Below are 19693 nucleotides of genomic sequence, written 5' to 3'. Positions count from 1 at the left end.
ATATTTTAAAGCCCTTTACAAGAGGAACAGGTAGAAAGCCAGTGTCTGGCTCAAAGAAAGTGAGGAGTATAGTAGGAGATCAGTCTGTAGAAGCAGCTAGAATCCTGATTCTGCAGGGCTTTTTAAAAGCATGTTAAAGATTTTGGGCTTCATCTCAAAAACCAATGAGATGAGATAACCAAACATTTGATAAAATGTGAAGTACTTAGTATCACCTATAAAGTATCCTTGAAAAGATAGTTGAATCTAAATTTAGTCAAGTCTTTAGAGTTAACTTCCATTAATAGGAAATATGGAAATTAGAAAAACAAGTTAAATAATTACAGGAACAATGAGTCAAATCCCTAGAATGTGAAACATTCCCCATAACAACCAAGCCAGGTGAACAAGTCAAGAGAGGGGAAAAAAAGAAAGGGAAGGAGGCATGCTCTAGATTCAGAGGCACAATAACAAAACAGAACATACAAATTGTTTAGATCCTACTTGGAACAACTCAACTGTGAAAAGGCATTTTTAAGCGACTGGTGAAACTTGAATATGAACTAGATATTAAAAGATACTAAAACATTATTGTTATTGTACTTTTTAAAATATGCTGAGTCTTTACACCGAAGTTGTAATCTTGATAGGAGAGACCATACACAAAACACACAAATTCAGTATGTGCTGTTAATGCTGATGTGGATCTTGGTATTTAAAATTTAGGCAGAAGTTCAAAAAGCACTGGGAAATTATATATAGTTTTGTGGCATTTCTAGACTTTTTAGCTGTAAAAGACAAGAGGAATTATCTAATCAAAATAAACTCATGAGGAAAGGGACACAAAGCCAAATGGCGAGCTGGTCTAGAACGCAGCAGGCTCCTGTGCCATGAGGCTCCTGTTCTACCTGTTTCTGTGCAGCTCATGGGCAAGTGCCTGCCGCTCCCAAGCTCTCTGTAGCCCACATCTTGTCATTTTCCTTCCCCCACTTAACTTTATATTCTTGCTCTTTCTCTCAACTCTACCTCCAGGCATTCTAATTTATATTCACTTGACAAGTTTCACTGGACTTTGGAAAACTGCCAAAGGTAAGGCAAGCAGAGAAGGAATAATAATGAGTGGAGGAAAAACATTTTAAAACCAAAGCAAAATTAAAAGTAACAGCAACAGCAGCTACTATTTCAAACTTTTCCCAGATTTCTATCCTACTTCATCTTCTGGGCTTTCAAGGACACATTTTTTTCCCTAAGCTCTGTCAATAGACACATAAGAGCTTTCTATCAATCATACAAGTTCCAAAGAAAAAAAGGTTTTAAGCCATTGGTACATAAACAGTCAATGTCATTTATATAATCTTTCTTTCCCTTCTTTTTTCCATCCTTCATCTTTTCTCAAAAATCACAGCTAATATGCAGGCCAAAAATCCAAATATTATTAGTTATTATAAGCCTGTAGTAATGCACTGCTATTTAAACTATGTTACTTCAAAAAACATTACATTTTAGAAAACTGAATTATAATTATCTACTACTGTGTTCAGCAACATATGAAAAAATGAGAATTCAACCAGTATTCTCCTGGATTTATAAAATAATCCAAGCACTGCTTATATTAGTGTAGACAGATGGCTTAATATAGGCAATAAGGTATGTCAATATATAGATATGCGGGATTTAGTAAGTATAAACAAGTAGAGGAATATATATATGGGGGACCTATTACATAAAAATAACAGTTATCTTCTACTAAGTTCCTCCATTATGGTATATACTTATGTTACCCATACATGTCACTACTCCTCACAACAAACCTTTAGGTGGTGTTACTGCCCATATTTTACAAAGAGTAAAAGACAGGTCCAGAACTTGAATATAAGGCTCTCTGATTCCAAGTTAATATTTTTCCACTGTAACATAAAAAAATGTACATTCAATTTGAATTTAGGAGAGGAAAACTTCCGCTCTTTACGCTTAGTCTCACTTTCACCATGTTTCATGATCAGAGCTGGCGTTCAGCTGGTGTGCTACGCCGTGGCATCGGGGCTAACAGCTGTTCTGATTAGTTGGGCATCATTCTGTCTGATTGGTACCCATGGCATAGTGATCATTAAATATTTTGAATATCACACCTGTTCATGACACAGAACTCTCAAGATTTTAATTAAATACTTATTCAGATACTTGAAATCATCCAAAACAACTTTTTATGACATATTTTCCGTGGCTACAGGTATCCCAGGTCTACTTCTATGCAAAATTTGTCTGGTCCTCTCTTTCGGTAAGAACATGCTAAGATTCCCAATTTTTATAAAAGCCTAACATTTGCCATTTATATATACCATTGTATGGGGCACATCTTTAAATAAGTAGTGAAAAATTACTATATGTTTTCACCAGCGAGTCCAACATTGAAATGATATCTTGCCTTTCTTGCTGAAAGTCAGGTTTGTGGCATTTGATATTTGGGAAATCAGTCTAACAGACAGGATATGATCACACCTTTCTCAGTTCTTCCTATCAAATCAGATTACCAGAAAGGAGCATATCTACACATTAGCTTATGTCCTTTGATATCTAAACTGAGCTTTATACAGTTATATTCTTGGATTTTATCAAGATTCAATACAAGAAATGACCATATGAAAAAAGGAAGCACCTATATAAATGTTTCAAAAACAAATCAAAATGTCAGCATAACAAAAGAATTATGATTTATTTCTGAGACCTTCATACTCTAGACTTATTTATAAGTTAGTTATTCAAAAATCAGTTTGCCCAACCAACATATATAAAATGTTGTAGAGGCTCCCTCAACTGGTTAAGAGAGAGAACTACCAAAAAACATGTTGCATTAAGTTGACTGTATCATCGTCTTCAGAAATTTCTGTAACTCCAGCCTGAGATCGAAGAATGGACATGATGTCATCATACAACCTGTCAAAGCCATTCTGTAAACATATAGTTGCCACTTCCTGCCACCTTTCCAGGCAGCAAAATGAATCATTTATCATAAGATGTTCTATCACATCTAAGGAAAAAAACATATAATATTATAATATGGCACTTATTCTTACTTAATAACCAACACTTAGCAGCTACTCAAAAAAAAAAAAAAATCAACCATTCCAACTCAGTTACCATTAAACCTGATTCCTGTACCTGAGTCCTTTAAGTGTAACATGGAGTGCTTAGTCCAGCTCATGGTAATTCCTTCTCCACCTTTTTCATTAACCTTTTCAGGCCTCAATTAAACCCTCTACCATTTCTCACATTCCCCACTCCTCCAATCACCTTCTTGCTAAGGTTAGCAAGTGTTAAAGGCTACAAGGAAGGGGGCTCAGAAAGTGAAGAATGTAGGCTCAGCCTTGTTCAGAGTCTGTAAGGCACCAAGAGAAACAATCAACTAACTGAGAGCTTATAGGTCTACTTTTCATGACCCTTCAAACAGTTTTGTAAATGCCCTAGTACTGCTGACCCAAAGGTTGAAAAAGCTCTTTGGTAAACCCTCCATCTCATCTCCAGATAGAGAGCTCTTAATGATGGGGCTTCTATAACAAATATTTTTCTGAAGGAACCAATATCATTTACTTTTGAAAATCAATTATAGTGACCCTCTTTGGGAGGTATCTATTTATGGAATTCATTTCTTATCTATTACTTCCATTGCCTAATGATATGTAAATGAAAGAGGTTTTCATTTTAGAGTACTTTAATCACTATTTATTTATTTCTACCATGATCACTATTCTTCTATCAAATAAAATGTTTCAGTTGAAATCCATAATGATAATTTTAAAATTATCTTCCCCAATGTTTTCATGAATTTGTTATTTTTTCTTTGACCCCAAAATAATTTAAAATCAAGTTGTCTGCTCAAGTTCTTATGTTAATTTAGAGAAAGGAAAGAAGTGAGATCTAATTAGTCATTTTTGATCCCACGACAGAATAGGTTCAGAGTACATATCATATATAAATGTTATTTACATACATATTTAAGAATAAAAAAATATAAAGTTTATGTCTAAACATTTAAGAATACATATAAAAGTATTCAATATACAAATGTACTAATAATATATGTATATAGTTTTTATAGTGTTAGCTATTACAATTATGATGTTCCCCTCAAGCTTCATAAAGATTCTCTTTTCATTCTAATTACCTCAAAAAACATATACTATTGCTAACAGACTGTCGCTGACATGGTGATCTTTACATTTAAAAACTAAAGTTAACTCTTTACAAGAAAGAATTCTCAGAAGATTAAATTAGGGACTTCCAGTCAAGATAGAGATAGAGGCAAATGCAGCTCACCTCCTTGTACAACCACAGAAAAATTACAGCAAAACTACAGAATAAATATCACTCAGAACTGTCAGAAAATCGAGCTGTATGGAAGTCCAACAACTAAGGAATTAAAGAAATGACATTCATCCAGATGGGGTGGAGACATGGAGACGTGGAACCAGCTGGTCCCAAACTCACATGTGGTGGATATAAAACAGAGGGATATCTCAGGGGTGAAGGATGCCAGCTCCACACCAGACCAGCCAGCCCATGGTTCCAGTGTCAGGAAGATAAGTCCCCATAACTTCTGGCTGTAAAAACCAGTGGAGGTTGCATTGGTGGAAGAAAGTGGGATTCTCAGGCCTGTCCTCTTAAAGGGCCACACATCGACTTACTCAGACTCACTCCCTCTGGGCTCCAGCACCAGAGCAGCACCTTGAAGGGCACCAGTGGCATATAGGGAGGAACTGAAGTGTTTAGCATCAGGGCAAGAGATGGGGGACAGCTTCCCATCTCTTCCCAGCCTCCCAAACAGAACCACGAACAGTGGCCATTGTACATTTTCAGAGCCCTCACCCCAACACAGAGCCAGAGTATGGTGGCACCATATCTGAATCTCCATCAGACTGACTCACACAGTAAGCCCCACCCTGATGATTACCTAAGGGTCCGCTCCATCCAACTTATGGGCCCACCCAAGCTGGTAACAGTGGCTTTTCCATATGAAGGGCTGGGCCAGACACAGGCTTCAGAACTTCCTAAATCCTCTCAAACGATAACAGCTGAACAGCTTCCACACCTCCCACCGAGTGGCTCCAGGCCTGGCACTAACAGCAGCCATTTGCAGATCACTATATAGCTTATGCCAAGGTGTCCAGGCAGAAAACAGGTGGAGGTTGACCTTGGCCTGCACCACGCAGGAAATTCCAGAGCCTACACACCCAGAAGACAGTTACAAACCATGTTGGAGCACCATCCAACCACCTCCACAAGCCATGTTGGAAGGTGGTTGCTGGCCAGGGATCACAGCCAGTCCTACCAGCTATCTGGACTGGGTAAATTCCTCCCATTGACCTGATGACAGAAATCAAGACTCATCTACAAGAAAAGGAAATACTCAGCCCACATGGAGGACGCACCTAGAGAACACAGCTTCAGAGACAGGGGAGGCAATGCCACAGGACCCCACAGGACACCTACTACATTTTGGGAGGCTGCCAAAATGAGGAGACAATGAAATATGGCCCAAATGAAAGAACAGAACAAAACTCCAGAAAAAGAACTAAACAAAATGGAGATAAGCAATCTATCAGATGCAGAGTTCAAAACACTGGTTATAGGGATGCCGCAAGGAACTCAGTGGTTACTTCAACAGCATAAAAAAGACCCAGGCAGAAATGAAGGATATACTAATTCAAATAAAGAACAATGTACAAGGAATCAACAGCAGAATGGATGAAGACAAGAATTAAATCAATAATTTGGAACATAAGGAAGAAAAAGACATCCAATCAGTACTGCAAGGAGAAAAAGAATTTAAAAAATCAAGGATAGTGTAAGGAGCCTCTGGAACAACTTCAGACCTCTGACATTTGCATCATAAGGGCGCCAGAAGAAGAAGAGAAAGACCAAGAAACTGGAAACCTATTTGAAAAAATAATAAAACTTCTCTAATTTGGTGAAGGAAATACAAATACAAGTCCAGGAAACATAGAGGGTCCCAAAAAGGTTGGACCCAAAAAGGACCATACCAAGACACATAATTAAAATGCCAAAGTTTAAAGATAGAGAATTTTAAAAGCAGCAAGAGAAAAGCAGTTACCTACAAAGGAGTTCCCATAAGACTGTCAGCTGACTATTCAAGAGAAACTCAGCAGGCTAGAAGGGGTTGGCAAGAAGCATTCAAAGTGATGAAGAGCAAGGACCTACAACCTAGATTACTCTACCAGCAAAGCTATCATTTAGAATGGAAGGGCAGATAAAGCACTTCTCAGACAAGGTAAAGCTAAAGGAGTTCATCATTACCAAACCATTATTATATGAAATGTTGAAGGGATTTAGGAAAAAAACAATCAAAACCATGACCATTAAAATGGCAATAAATACCTACTTATCAACCCTTGAATCTAAAAAACAAACTAAGCAAACAAGCAGAACAGAAATAGAATCATAGATATGGAGAACACTGTGATGGTGGCCAGTGGAGGGGGCAATACGGGGAATGGGGGAAAAGGTGAAGGGATTAAGAGGTATAAATTGGTAGTTACAGAATAGGCAGGGGGATGTTAAGAGCAAGTATAGGAAATGGAGTTGCCAAAGAATTTATATGTATGATCCATGGGGAGTGCTGGGTGGAGGAGGCAAAGGGGGAAAAATTGGGACAACTGTAATAGCATAATAAAATATAGAAAAAAATAAAATTTCCAGATCCTCTCAAAAAAAGAAAAAAAAAAAGACTGGGCTAACTCAAACATAATAACCTTGAGCCTTTCCCTAAATAACCCACTACCGTTTTTCCCACAACATTTTACTCTACTTACCTTTCCCACCTTTATTTATTTCTTGAAGTAGCTTAATGCCAACTTTTTTCATATCAAGAGAGAACAGATGAAGTATAACAAGACCAAAAGACAATAGTGGTGGTTTTCCATTCCATTCTTTAGTGAGACACCAAATTAATTCATGGTGGGGACATAACTTTATTAGTTGCATCAGGTAACCTGAAGGCAAAAATGAAAAACTATGTCTCAATATCCTAATATGATACTAGAAACTGAAATCAGCTGATGTTTATACCTGCTAATCAACACTTCTTTTTCCAAGCCTTCCAAAGCTCTCAATGGATAGTACTTATCTCCAAGCAAAATAAAACAAAAATCATGCTTAGCATGGCAAAAAACAAAGAAAAGCTGCATATTACAGAGTACCAGGAAAAAAAATTATCAAAGAAAAGAAACGTGGTATAATAAAAAGGATTAGATCATTGATCAAGAAATTGGAATTCTTACCAATCCTCCATCAGTCAATTAATCTTTTGGATATCAGTTTCTGCATCTTAAAAGTGCTAGACTTAGTATCTCCAATTGATAAGGTTCCACCTAATACTATGTTATGTTTGACTATATCTTGTTGCTCATATTTGGGCCAACTTTTAGTGAATATAACACTTTTCCCTCGCACAGAAAATAAACATAATTTTTTTTAAAAAATCAAGTGCTTAGAAACTCAAAAATGAAGATTTTAAGAACCCATTAGATAGTTTAAGCCATATGAAGTTGAGCCATATGAAGTTGCCTACATTAGATCATTTTTTACTCCAGAAAAAGCAATTTCATATGGTTTAAAATCTATTGGTTAACCATTGAGGTCATCTAAACCTACAATCATGATTTATATTCTTAAAATATAAACTTCATGTTAACGTCTTACATTTTTTAAAGTAAAAATCTTCTCGGACCACAACAAAGGTAATTTTCAGAATAATTTCTGAGAGCCTTTCAAGAGCTATCATAAACATAATTTACATTCTGAAAGGCAATACAAAATAATCTCATGTTTATTAAATACATATCATATCTTGCCATGTATAATGTGCACCATTTTTGCACGCATTATACGTGGGATTATTACACCCATTATTATACCCATGGTATATAACAATTAGACCCATGTATAATGTACATCCTTATTTTCCCCTAAAAATTTGGGCAAAAAAGTGCACATTATACATGGCAAGATACAGTACTTATTGTACTGGGAACTTACACATATTAAATCATTGCATTTAATATTCAGTATAAGTGAGACATTATTCTCACATTACGCATGAGGAAACAGGATTAGAGAAGTTAATTTTCCCAGATAATATACATGATATAAAGTAGAATAGTCCATCTGATCCCCAGAGTCTATGACCTTCCAACCTATAGAGCTGCTCCTCCAAAACTATGTGTTTGTGCATTGAGTGTGTGTGTGTATACACATGCACATGCATGCACACACACATACAGAAAGAGAAAAATGGTAAGAGAGGAAACAAGGAATAGCAAAATATAATTCTATATCACTGAAGTCAAACGATTAAAAAATTCTCTAGGGAAGAGATAGAAAATTATGATTTGGGTCACCCAAACTATCCTTCACTAAGGTGAAGCTATTTATATAGCACTCCCCAGCCTCCAACATTTCCTTTCTCACCATCTCTCTTCTTTTCACTCAATCGGGTATTCAAATCCCCTTCCCCATGAATTGATTCATTAACCAATATTTACTCAATTATGTGCAAGATATGGTCTCTGACTAATCAGAAAGGATACAAATTCAAATCCTATGACCCTTCCCCACTGCTTATGAAATTTCAGAATCTATTTCCTTATTCCTCGGTTTGACATGTTATTAATCATAATTTATCTTATGAATGTTCTCTTTTAGTAACATTATAAGGACCTATATACCAAGTATGGAATTTGTTTAACTTATAAGTACCTAGAACAGTGGTTCTCAAAATATGGTTTAGGGTCTATAAAGTCAAACCTGCTCTTATGAAAATACTAACATGTTAGTTGCCTTTTTGACTGTTACTCTCTCACAAGTATACAGTGGTGTTTCCCAGAGGCTACAAGACATGTTATATACAGCAAACTGAATATGCAAAGCCAGCAATCTTCTAATAAACCAGACATTACAGAGATTTGCAACAATATAAAACAATACCACTCTTTTCATGAAACTATTTAGTGTTGGAAAGTCATTTTCATAAAACAAATTACATGTATGATAACAAGTAAAGGTTTACTGCTGTTATTTTAAAAGAGTAAACTAATATTTTTAAAATTTGCTTTAATTTCTAATAGGATTAATATCAATAAATATAACCAATATAAAATCTCTTTGGGATCTTCATTCATTTTAAAAAGTATAAAAGGGACCTGAGGCCAGAAAGCTTGAGAGTCTCATCTCAGATCTAGAATAACCCAGTTTCCAGATAGGTACATTTATTTGTTTAATGATAATGGAAAGCTGAACAAACAAATCATTTCAGGCTTTATTCTAGGAATTATTAGGAGGGAAAAAACAAAACAATACTTCTAAAACAGATACTTTTTTAGATTTATGCTTTTGGAACAAAAGACTTTTCTAAGACTTTACTGTTTTGTTCTTTTTTTAAATTTGTAAATGTAGGCCCTGGCCAGGTAGCTCAGTTAATGAGAGCACTGTTCCACGCCAAAGTTGTGGGTTCAATACCTGGTCAGGGCACATTAAAAAATCAACCAGTATATGCATAAATAAGTGGAACAACAAATTGAAGTTTCTCTCTCTCTCTCAATTTTTAAAATTTTAAATGTAAAGCTGGTAGTCTAGATTTGAAAGAGAACATTTTTCTCTGAAACCAGAAAGTATTAACAAAATATATCTGTCCCACGAGGCCTTGAAAAGATACCTTGGAAAGTTATGGTTGTTTCTCATTAAAAAGTAAAATAAGCAAAGTAATTTTTCAAACAGTGTTTCTATCTTTTAAGCTTAATTTTTCTCAGGTTATTATTATTTTCATCTTATTATGTTATGCTAAATAAATTCCAATGAATATCAAGGTTCTAATTATATAGGAGTGTTATTACTTCTTATTACAATATATATTTAATTATTTTGGAGTGTAATGTACTTCTAGAGAAACAGAATAATCATGTTCCAAGAGCAATTAAAACCTGTATTCCATGTCTAAATCTTGACTAAAGTAATTCTTACCTATGGAAAAATAATAATACAGAAAATGAATATATATACTTTGATAATAAAACATATAATTAGAAAGTATATATAAAATGAATATTGAGTAGTTCCTATTATGCCAGATTGTTCTGTTGTGTGCGTTTAGGCAAATTACTTAACTCTCTGTGCCTCAGCCTCTCTTATCTGTAAAATAGGGATCATAATAAACTTACCTCATCATTAATATAAGGGTTAAATGAGATAATGCATGTAAAAAAGCTGAACTATTAGCTATTATACTGATAGTATCAGGCATGCTGTTATATAGTGAATGAAGATTCACTTATATAAAATCATTTATATTTAATAAAATTGGGACTGGCACAAGACCGGGATATGCGGAGGGGTCAGGACTACCTGTACGATGATGTTACTGCTGAGCTAGATTTGTAAGGAGACTGGATCATTCAACATCGCCCTAAAAGGTCCACAGTTCTCACAGATCACTGCCCAGTTGCAACCTAGGTGTTTCAAATTTTGAAATGAATTTTATTTTACCAATTCTTCATTTCTAATACTTATTTCATAATTCAGAACATTATATATGACTTAAATTCTTTAAGTAGCATGGTACAACATACCAGCAAAATTCATCTTTAAAACTGTGTATTTCAGGACCAGTTTATTAAATGTTTATGTATTGAGAAAATACATAATGTATTTGAATGTCAAGCATGAAAATCAGTCAGCTTCAGCTTAACTGTTTTCCTAAAAATTACAAAAGAAACTTACTTATCAGTATATGTAAAACAGGCTTTATAATTTAAAGCAAAAAAATTGCCTACTAACATGGGTGATCATACAATTAAATCTGGAATCCGAATGTACTCAAGTAAGTGGCTTTGTTACCTACCAGAAGTCAAGTCCTTGAATTGGTGTATATATTCCATGGCCTCATGAATCTGACCCTGTTTACACAGGCAAAGAAGAGTTTTGCTGTGCAGACTACATTCATTGTAGATAATCTGAGCTAAAGCTAGGCACTTGGCCTTGTCATGAGTATTCTGCTCCCCAAAAGCACAAATTACATTCCCAGCCTCCTCAGAAAATGTGAGCCTAAAGCAACGAGATCAACAGACACATATTAGAGAGTTCTTGATGAGAGGATGAAAATGGAGTACAGTCATACCTCAGTATTCATTAGCTCGGAGCTCACCAAACCTTGAACTCGTTGCATTTTGACAAGGAAAAAATGTTTCAGCACCCGGCACTTGCTGGGGATTCACCGCACTTGCTAGAACTTGTATGAGTCACCACACTGCCCCGAAAGAGAAAATGCTTCAGTATTTGTTGGTTTTGGTGTTGTCACAAGTTCTGGAACAAAGTAACGACGAGTACCAAGGTACCACTGTATTTGAAAATTCAGTATGGTAGAACTGGATTTTTCTATGGTCTGCAAGAATTCCTAGTAGGAAATTAATGTAGGAGAAATTAAACGTATCTAAAATTTAATAGCAAGAAAAACAAAAACAATCAGTATGTATTCTTTTGGGGGAAAGATATTTTGGCTAAACTTAGTTTTGGCGTTTTTTTTTTTACATTTGATAAACATTTTTATTATTATTTCTTAAAATTATATTTCAATTATGGTATTACACTTGTCCTGATTCTTGTCGTTCATTTCTGATTGGTTCTTTTTTATGGTTTCCACACCCTTTTTTATGCTGTTGAAGTTTTCACAAAGATCACTAAGTATCCTTATAACCAATGTTTTGAACTCTGCATGTAGTAGCTTCCTTGTCTCCATTTTGTTTAGTTGCTTTTCTAGAGTTTTGTTCTGTTCTTTCATTTGGTTCATGTTTCTTTGTCTTCTCATTTTGGCAGCCTCCCTGTGTTTCTTTGTACATATTAGGTAAAGCTACTATGTCTCCCAGGCTTGGTAGAGTAGCCTAATGTAGCAAGTGTCCTGTAGGGTACAGTGGCACAACCTTTCCTATTGCTCAGGCTGGGTACTCAGTATATGCCCACTGTGTGGGCTGTGTACACCCTCCTGTTGTAGTGAGTATTGATTACTGTTGGCACATCCAAGGTCAGTCACTGCCTGTGTTCTGTCCAGGGTCATAGAGTTTAAGCTACAAAGTGATCTGCAGATGGTTGCTATTTGTGTTGGGCTTGAAGGTACCCAGGCAATGTCAAGCTGTAAACCAAGGCTGGCTGCTGATAGTGCTGGGTCTGGTGCAACTTAGTGAGGTATGAGGCTCATTGAAGCCAAATGCTGCTTGTGGAGAGAATTTAGGAAAATCTGAAACCTGGGCCAAGACAAGCCATTCACAGGAAAAGCCATTGGAAACACAGCTTGGGGGGCAGTGGGGGGGGACCCAAACACTGGGTGAGGCAGAGCCTCAGGGAGTCACCAGGGTGGGGCAAACGGTGTGAACAGGGTTGATAGAATCTCAGATATGTCACCTGCCTGCTGTCTACTTTGAGGGAGGGATCAGAAAAGGCACAGTGGCCTCTGCCAGCATTTCTGTCTGATAGAAGGCTGCCCCCCAGCTCTCGCCCTGATGCCAGACAATTCCCCATATGTCTCTGATGCCTTCCAACCTGCTGCCCCAGTGCTGGAGCTCAGAGGGAGAGAGTCAGAGTAAGTCTGGGCATGAGTCCTTTATAAAGAACTGCCAAGGAGTCCAGCAGTTTCTGTCTTCCAGAACATCAATCCCTGCTGGTTTTTACAGCCAGAAGTTATGGAGCCTTCTCTTCCTGGCACTGGAACCCTGGACAGGGGTGCCTGGTGTGGGGCTGGGACCCTTCACTCCTTAGCTATCCCTCCCGATTTTTATCTAACACATGTGGGTGTGGGACCAGACCATTCTGTGTCTCCGCATCTCCTAGCAGTCTCGATGTAGTTTGTTCTTTAGCTTCATAGTTGTAGGACTTCCATTCAGTTCTATTTCTGATGGTTCTGAATGATGGTTGTTCTATAGTTTAGCTGTAATTTTGATGTGGTTGTACAAAGAGGTAAGCCGTGTTTATCTGTGCCACCATCTTGACCAGAAGTCTGAGATCAAGTTATTTAAAAAACCTACAAACGATGTTAAATCTCTCCTGAAAAGACTGGTGGGGTTTTAAATTATAAGGTAAACAAAAATTCTCTTACAATTGAGGATCTCAGTGTTCTCTGCAGTTATCTAGATTCTAAGCCCTGTACAATGTAAGAAGCTATTAAATGTTGGTTAATGATCGTGAAAACAAATTTTAGTTCAAAATTAGCAACAGGTCTTGCAAGCACCTGTTCTAAAAGGGAAACAAAGCGTCACATCAATGTCTTTTTTAAAATTGTTACAGATTTATAAGAAGTGACAGGAAAAAAAGGATATAACTGTGTCTACTAGGAAAGACTTAATAAGCAGTAATTTTGAGTTGGCTTGATGAAGAAGATTTCGCTTGTAATCATATTTTAATGCACCATCTTCACACACAATTAATTATAGTGAACCATCTATACTATCACAGTAACTCTACCTAGAAATGATCATCATAAGCCAAAAACATTTGTGTGTAATTAAAGATATCACTTCTAATTACTGGTTGTACGGAAACTGTGCTTTAGTTATATTTTTAATTAATAGCTATAGAATAATAGCAATCACATAATATTGCTGTCTATATATATGTGTAACAAAATGCCAATAACGTTAAAATGAAAGTTTAAAAACCCTATGTTTCTTTACTGAAAATTCAGTCAATAAAACCCTTTGTTTGTTGAGTTGGGCAGCAAAGAGGTAAGTCAAAATAAAAAAACAGTTTCAGAGTACAAATTAATTATTTAGAAAGCAATTCCCTGACTTCTACATTTTAATACAAAAATATATAGGTTTCAGTGTCCGCAGCCACATTTCCTGAGAATGAGCAAGTACCATATTATGCCATGTATAATGTTCACCCACATTTTAGTACTACCCATGTATATTGTACATCCTTATTCCCCCCAAAAAAAATTTGGGGGAAAAGTGGGCATTATATATGGTAAAATATGGTAATTACTTTGGACTTTCTAGTGACTGCATTATTGGAGCAACACGATAATACCAGTATTTTAGTATTTATTTCTTAATAATACCATTATTTTATTTTTTGAGTGGTCACCATCATGATGCTATTCCACCTGAAAGAAGGCCAGAATTGAGGATTGAGGTTGTTCTATCCTGACTTGTTACTTCCAAAAGAGTGATTAGGGGGAAAAAATATAATTAAAAAGAATAATTAACCAAGGGAAGGAGAGTCAAGCCCCAAAAGAATGGGATTTGCCCTGAAAAAAAAAAAAGGAGAAAGAAAAACAGGCTGGGAAGTGAGCCTTGGCACCTCCGGCCCCTTCCCCCAACTTCTTAATCCCCTCCCCCTCGCCTCTTCCTGCTTTCCTAAAGCCCCCTTTTTGACTCTCCCCACCCCTGCTTCCAATTCTAAGACTCTTTCAGGGACTTCTGAGTGTGGATGTGAAACCAAACTGGCTCTGGAGAGTACAAATGACTAATAAATAGAAGAAAACATGTATAACTCCACTAGTAAACTAAGGCATATTTGATTATAAACCAGACAGAGTTTAAAAATTCAAAATAAAGGTAATGTGTAATTACTAAATCTGTGATATTTATTTCCTGTTATTTTACGGGGTTGGGTTTGTAAAGTTACTATTTCAAAGCATATTTTTCCATTACATGGGAGTAGTGTCTGCAATTTAAGAGAGCTAGCAGTAAAGCATCATTTTTTTAAAGTTAAGCTTTGTGGGTCAAGTGATTAGACTTCCCAGGTAAGAATGACTAAAAGAACCAGTTTTAGTTTATAACCCAGGTTGCTTTAGGGCTGGCTCTGTGCTGAGCTTGAGGAAAATTAGGTAACTTTTTAAGGTGGCCATGTGGTAAAGGCCTGATTATCAGAGTCAAAGACCAAGGGACAGAGGCTAAGAATAAAGAATGCGAATTGTCTTGAGTATTCTATTATATCATCTCAGGATCCTTAAAAGTGGTAGTATTTTCCCAATTTATGCCCTGACCAGGGATCAAACCCACAACATTGGCATATTCAGACAATGCTCTAACCAACTGAGCTACCCAGCCAGGGCAAGAATTTATACTTTTTTTTTATTTTATTTTTAAATTTTTGATTTTTTTTTTTTAAGAGAGGGGAAGCAAGGGAGAAAGGGGAGGAGAAACATTGATGTGAGAGAGAAAAACATCAAACAGTTGCCTTCTGTATGCATCCTGACAGGGGACTAGAACTACAATCCAGGCACGTGCCCTGACCAGGATTTGAACAAGCGACCTTTCTGTTTGTGGGAGGATGCCCAACCAACTGAGTCACACTGACAAGGACAAGAATTTATATCCTTGCAACTAAGAGGTAGAATGGGTCAAGAACCATTAGTATATGTAAACAAATTAAACTTATGTGAGGTAACTTTGCACTACATAACATGTGTTGGCAATGAGCATGAACTTTCTGATAATGCCCTCACATCTGAACCATTTCCAGTGCTCCCTGACACGTACTTTTTGTAGAGGGTACAGAGTATAACCAGGCAGAGAAAGAAAGGAGGCAGAGTAAAAAGAAGTGTATACACATGAAGAAATTTCCTAAAACAGAATTAACTATTATGTGAATGCCCAGTAACTGTAACTGAAGGCCCCAAAGAGGTGGTGGGAGAAAGATACTTTGCACTGGTAAGACAATAGTGCCATCCACCCAGAATAGCTTCAGGACTATCCAGAGTCATGCAAGGAAAATGGTGAATTTGGAACAGGTGGGTGGCAGCAGTCAGTAGTATGCAAATTAGCATTTTTATGTTTGGGACATTTCTAAGTCATGAATTTGTTATTTGGGGAATGCTTACATTAGTCCATCCATCTCCCTTGTGATACAGTTTTAAAAATTTTTTTTAATTATTTATTTAGAGAGAGGGGAAGAGAGGGAGAAAGACAGGGAGAGAAAACATGGATGTGTAAGAGAAAACATCTATCTGCTGCCTCTCACACTCCCCCAACTGGGGACCTGGCCTGCAAACCAGGCATGTGCCTGAATGGGAATTGTACCAGCGACCTTTTGGTTTGCAGGCCGGCACTCAATCCACTGAGCCACACCAGTCAGGGCTGAGACAGTTGTCAAAGATGATAATTGTAACCCTCTCTAATATGTATCCTCCGTCCCCATGCATTCAGAGCCAAGGAAGCATAGCCCTTCGGTTGCGAAATAAGCCGGCCATGCCTACTAGAGTGATGACAGGGAGGCCTTTCCTCACTCTGCCTTCCAATACTCACAGCCCGAACCTTGTGCACATAGACCCAGCAAAAGCTGGTATCCATCCCCATATTGATCTTCATAAGCTGGTAGACATTGTTTTGGTGCCTCACCCAGGTCCCCTTTACTGGGCCATGCCTTCTCCAATTGACTACGAACAGTTCACAGATGCCCTCTTCTCCAAAGAATTGACCTCAGCTCACTGGAGGCAACTCGCCTAGATTATGCTTATCTTTCAATCCCACAGTGGTCTAGAGCTGATGACTAACTAATAAGGGATACAAAAGGCCAATCCCATATCCAAGGGAAACAACTCCATGGTATGGTTTATGCTCCACAGCCCCTCTCTGTTTAATACTGGCTAATACTAGACTTATCTGAGTTCACATCCTTGCTTGGCTCTTTCCCCTCTTCTATCCTAGCTACTTCTTCCCTTAAATATTTCCCAGGGAGTCTATCAGTAAATGACATGCACCAGCATCCAAGCGTCATGCTCTCTTGAAGGGAATAGGGAATCTGAGTGCCAAATATATTCCTCTCTGCCCTGTTATGTAGCAACAGTCCTATGTTGTCATGATAATCAAAGTCAATCAGGACCTCCCGGCTCACAGAGCCTAACATAGGCAGAGGAAGTACAAACTCCTTGTGATGTTTAATTTTATGTCAACTTGACTAGGCCGAGGAGTGCCCAGGTATTTGGTCAAACATTATTTTGGGTGTACCTGTGATGATGTATTTGGATGAGGGTAACATTTGAATTGGTACACTGAGTAAAGCAGACGGCCCTCCTGAATGTGGGTGGCAATCAACTGAAGGCCTTAATAGCAGAGAAAGAATAAGAGGCCCTCCCTCAAATAAGAGGAAACTCCTCCAGCCTGACTATTTTAGCTGTAACATCAGTCTTTTCCAGCCTTTGGACTCAAACAGAAGTAATGGCTCTTCTTGGGTCCTGACCCCGGGGGCTTTTGGACTGAAATTTACACCATCAGTTCTCTTAGGTCTCCAGCTTGCTGACTGCAAATCTTGGAACTTCTCAGCCTCCATAATTACACGAGCAAGTTTCTTATAATATATATACAGAATATATACATATCCTACTGAATCGGTTTCTCTGGAGAATGCTAATACACTCCCTCACTGGGCTTCTGGTAGTTACAGTTGAGCAGAGCCACTCTTATTTTTCAGACTCAAGTATTCTGCCTATTGGGGATACAGCATTATATAATTGTCACTGGTTTAAAGAGTTCACTCCATCCTGAAGGATGTCGCTCCATGTTTGTCCCCACCTGAACCATCCATGAACCAAGTTTGGGTGCTTGATTCCACTATCTGCTGGTCTTAGGTAACCCCACCCTAGCCCGAGGTCATAGGTAAGAGCTGTGCAGGAGGTATCAGTCATTCAGTGGCAGTTGGCATGGGTTCCGGGCCACCTATTCGTGAAGCTTGTGTGCTCTAAGCCTGCTTGAACATGATCCTGGTTGTACCTGATTTTGGCTCTTCTGAGCCCACCTGATCTTATGACTTGGTGAGTCTATCAGAATCCAAATCATGATGAGCACCTCTAGTTGCACAGTCATTGATGTTCCATGGATAAACACTCTAATTTTAGCAGGACCCAGCAGTTGATTTTCAAATGGTATATAGTTGTCTGTTACAGGTAGCAGATGATCTACTGGGATATCTCTGAGTAGTCCCATGCCAATTGAAAACTGTTAGTGGGTAAATCAATAGCCATGGCTTGATAAAGGCATGGTAACCACAATCAATCCACTGGACAAACCATGAACACCAACAGAAGGAAGTGTAAGAGTGAAAAGAATCTAAAATGGGTAATAGAGGAGAAAGATGAGGAACACTAATTAATACTGATGAATCTCAAAGTAATTATAATTGCAAGAAGCCAGATCAAGAAGAATAAAAGAACACATAATGTTTGAGTTTGTTTACATAAAATTCTAGAAAAAGCAAACTAATCTGTAGTGACAGAAAGCAGATCAGTGGTTACCTGGAGATGAGGAGGGGTGTAAAATGATGGGGCGGAAGGAAGGAAGAGGCATTATAAAGGGCGACAAGGAAACACTCGAAGGTCATGGGATTTGTTTTTATTTCGATTGTGATGATTTCACAGGCATATACATATGTCAAAACCTGTCAAACTGTACCCTTTAAACATGTGCAGTTCATTATATGTCAATTTTATCTCCATAATGCTGGTTTTTTTAAAAAAAAAAAACCTATCAAATTGTACACTTTACATATGTATAGGTTATTGTATGTAAATTATATCTCAATAAAGTTGTAAAAAACAAATTACGGCTGTAGAACAAATTGTAATGACAAGGGCTATATAGTTCATCCCATTAACCCTCCTCTTTTTTTCTTAGAGAGACAGGAAAGGAGGGTGAAAGAGAGGGAGAGAAACCTTAATGTGAGAGAGAAACATCAGTTGGTTGCCTCTCACACACACCCTGACAAGGGACTGAACCTGTAACCTAGGCGTCACAGGGAATCGAACAGGGGACCTTTCACTTTGTGGGATGACATCCAACCAATGGAGCCACACAGGTCAGGGCAACCCTCCTCTTTTAAGCTTCCCCCAGAATTATGACCACAGGATCCTAGAGAAGTTGTGCCTGGATGGAATGAACTTACTGTGAGAAGCAAATAGATTTGTGTTATGCAAATAGATAACTGATGTAGATGCTGTTTTGCTGTTTTGCCCAAATCCTCTTTACTGGGCCAGGATGCTCTTCCTCAGCCACTCTGAGAATTGACTGGCAGTGGCTCACAGGTCCCTCCCTTCCAGTGAATCGCCCTTGGTTGGTGAGCGCTACCATGCCCATGAAGTTATGTACTCCCGCTCCATCCAGGCAGCCCACAGCCCCTGCATGACTGATAAAGAGGTATAAAAAGTGGCCCCTTGCCCCAAGGTGGACTAGCTCTGTGGTGTGGCTTATACTCTAGAGCCATCCCTCTATAAATAATGCCAAGGTTAGAACGTGCCTGAGGTCATATCGTGGCTTGGCTCTTTCCTCCTTCCGATTCTGCTTCACTTACACATTTTCTTCAGAAGGGCTCCCTCTATCAATCCTGTGCACCCAAATTCCTGCCTCAGGCTTTGGTTCCAGGGAACCCTGGTACAAATCTGTTAACCTGTGCTGGCTCCAGGAAGACACCTCCTGCCTGTCCTCTCTGGTTTGTATGTTCTCCTAAATGCTACCTTGGTCCATGTTCCTCCTGCTTATACATTTTCTCCCGTGTTTCCCTTTACATGTACCCACAACCTATTTGGAATCAGGTAGAGGAAACTCATTCCTCTAACTAAACAGCATGATATTAATCAATTCTTTTCTATCCTTACTGATCAAGTTCCATCCATCATTAGGTAGTTATAAATCATCTTATAAACTGCCATGAGTCAACTCCT

At 37.9% G+C, this 19693-nt stretch overlaps 1 protein-coding gene across 4 annotated transcripts in view; it reads right to left on the bottom strand.

The window, feature by feature from the left end:
- Nucleotides 1-2810: 2810 nt before the first annotated feature.
- CLHC1 (clathrin heavy chain linker domain containing 1) overlaps nt 2811-19693 on the bottom strand; it is a 31541-nt gene continuing 14658 nt past the window's right edge. For all 4 annotated transcript variants that reach the window (XM_054575386.1, XM_054575388.1, XM_054575389.1 and 1 more), the window contains 3 exons: nt 10889-11091; nt 6807-6986; nt 2811-3007 (listed from right to left, as the gene is read on the bottom strand). In XM_054575386.1, coding sequence (XP_054431361.1) covers nt 2811-3007; nt 6807-6986; nt 10889-11091 — 580 coding nt within the window. The remainder of the gene's footprint in view (nt 3008-6806; nt 6987-10888; nt 11092-19693) is intronic.

The sequence above is a fragment of the Pteronotus mesoamericanus genome, unplaced genomic scaffold (assembly GCF_021234165.1).
Source record: "Pteronotus mesoamericanus isolate MK-2021 breed Mesoamerican mustached bat unplaced genomic scaffold, CSHL_Meso_final contig_291, whole genome shotgun sequence".
In the NCBI taxonomy this organism is placed as follows: Eukaryota; Metazoa; Chordata; class Mammalia; order Chiroptera; family Mormoopidae; genus Pteronotus; species Pteronotus mesoamericanus.
This window is presented reverse-complemented; position numbering and strand designations above follow the sequence as displayed.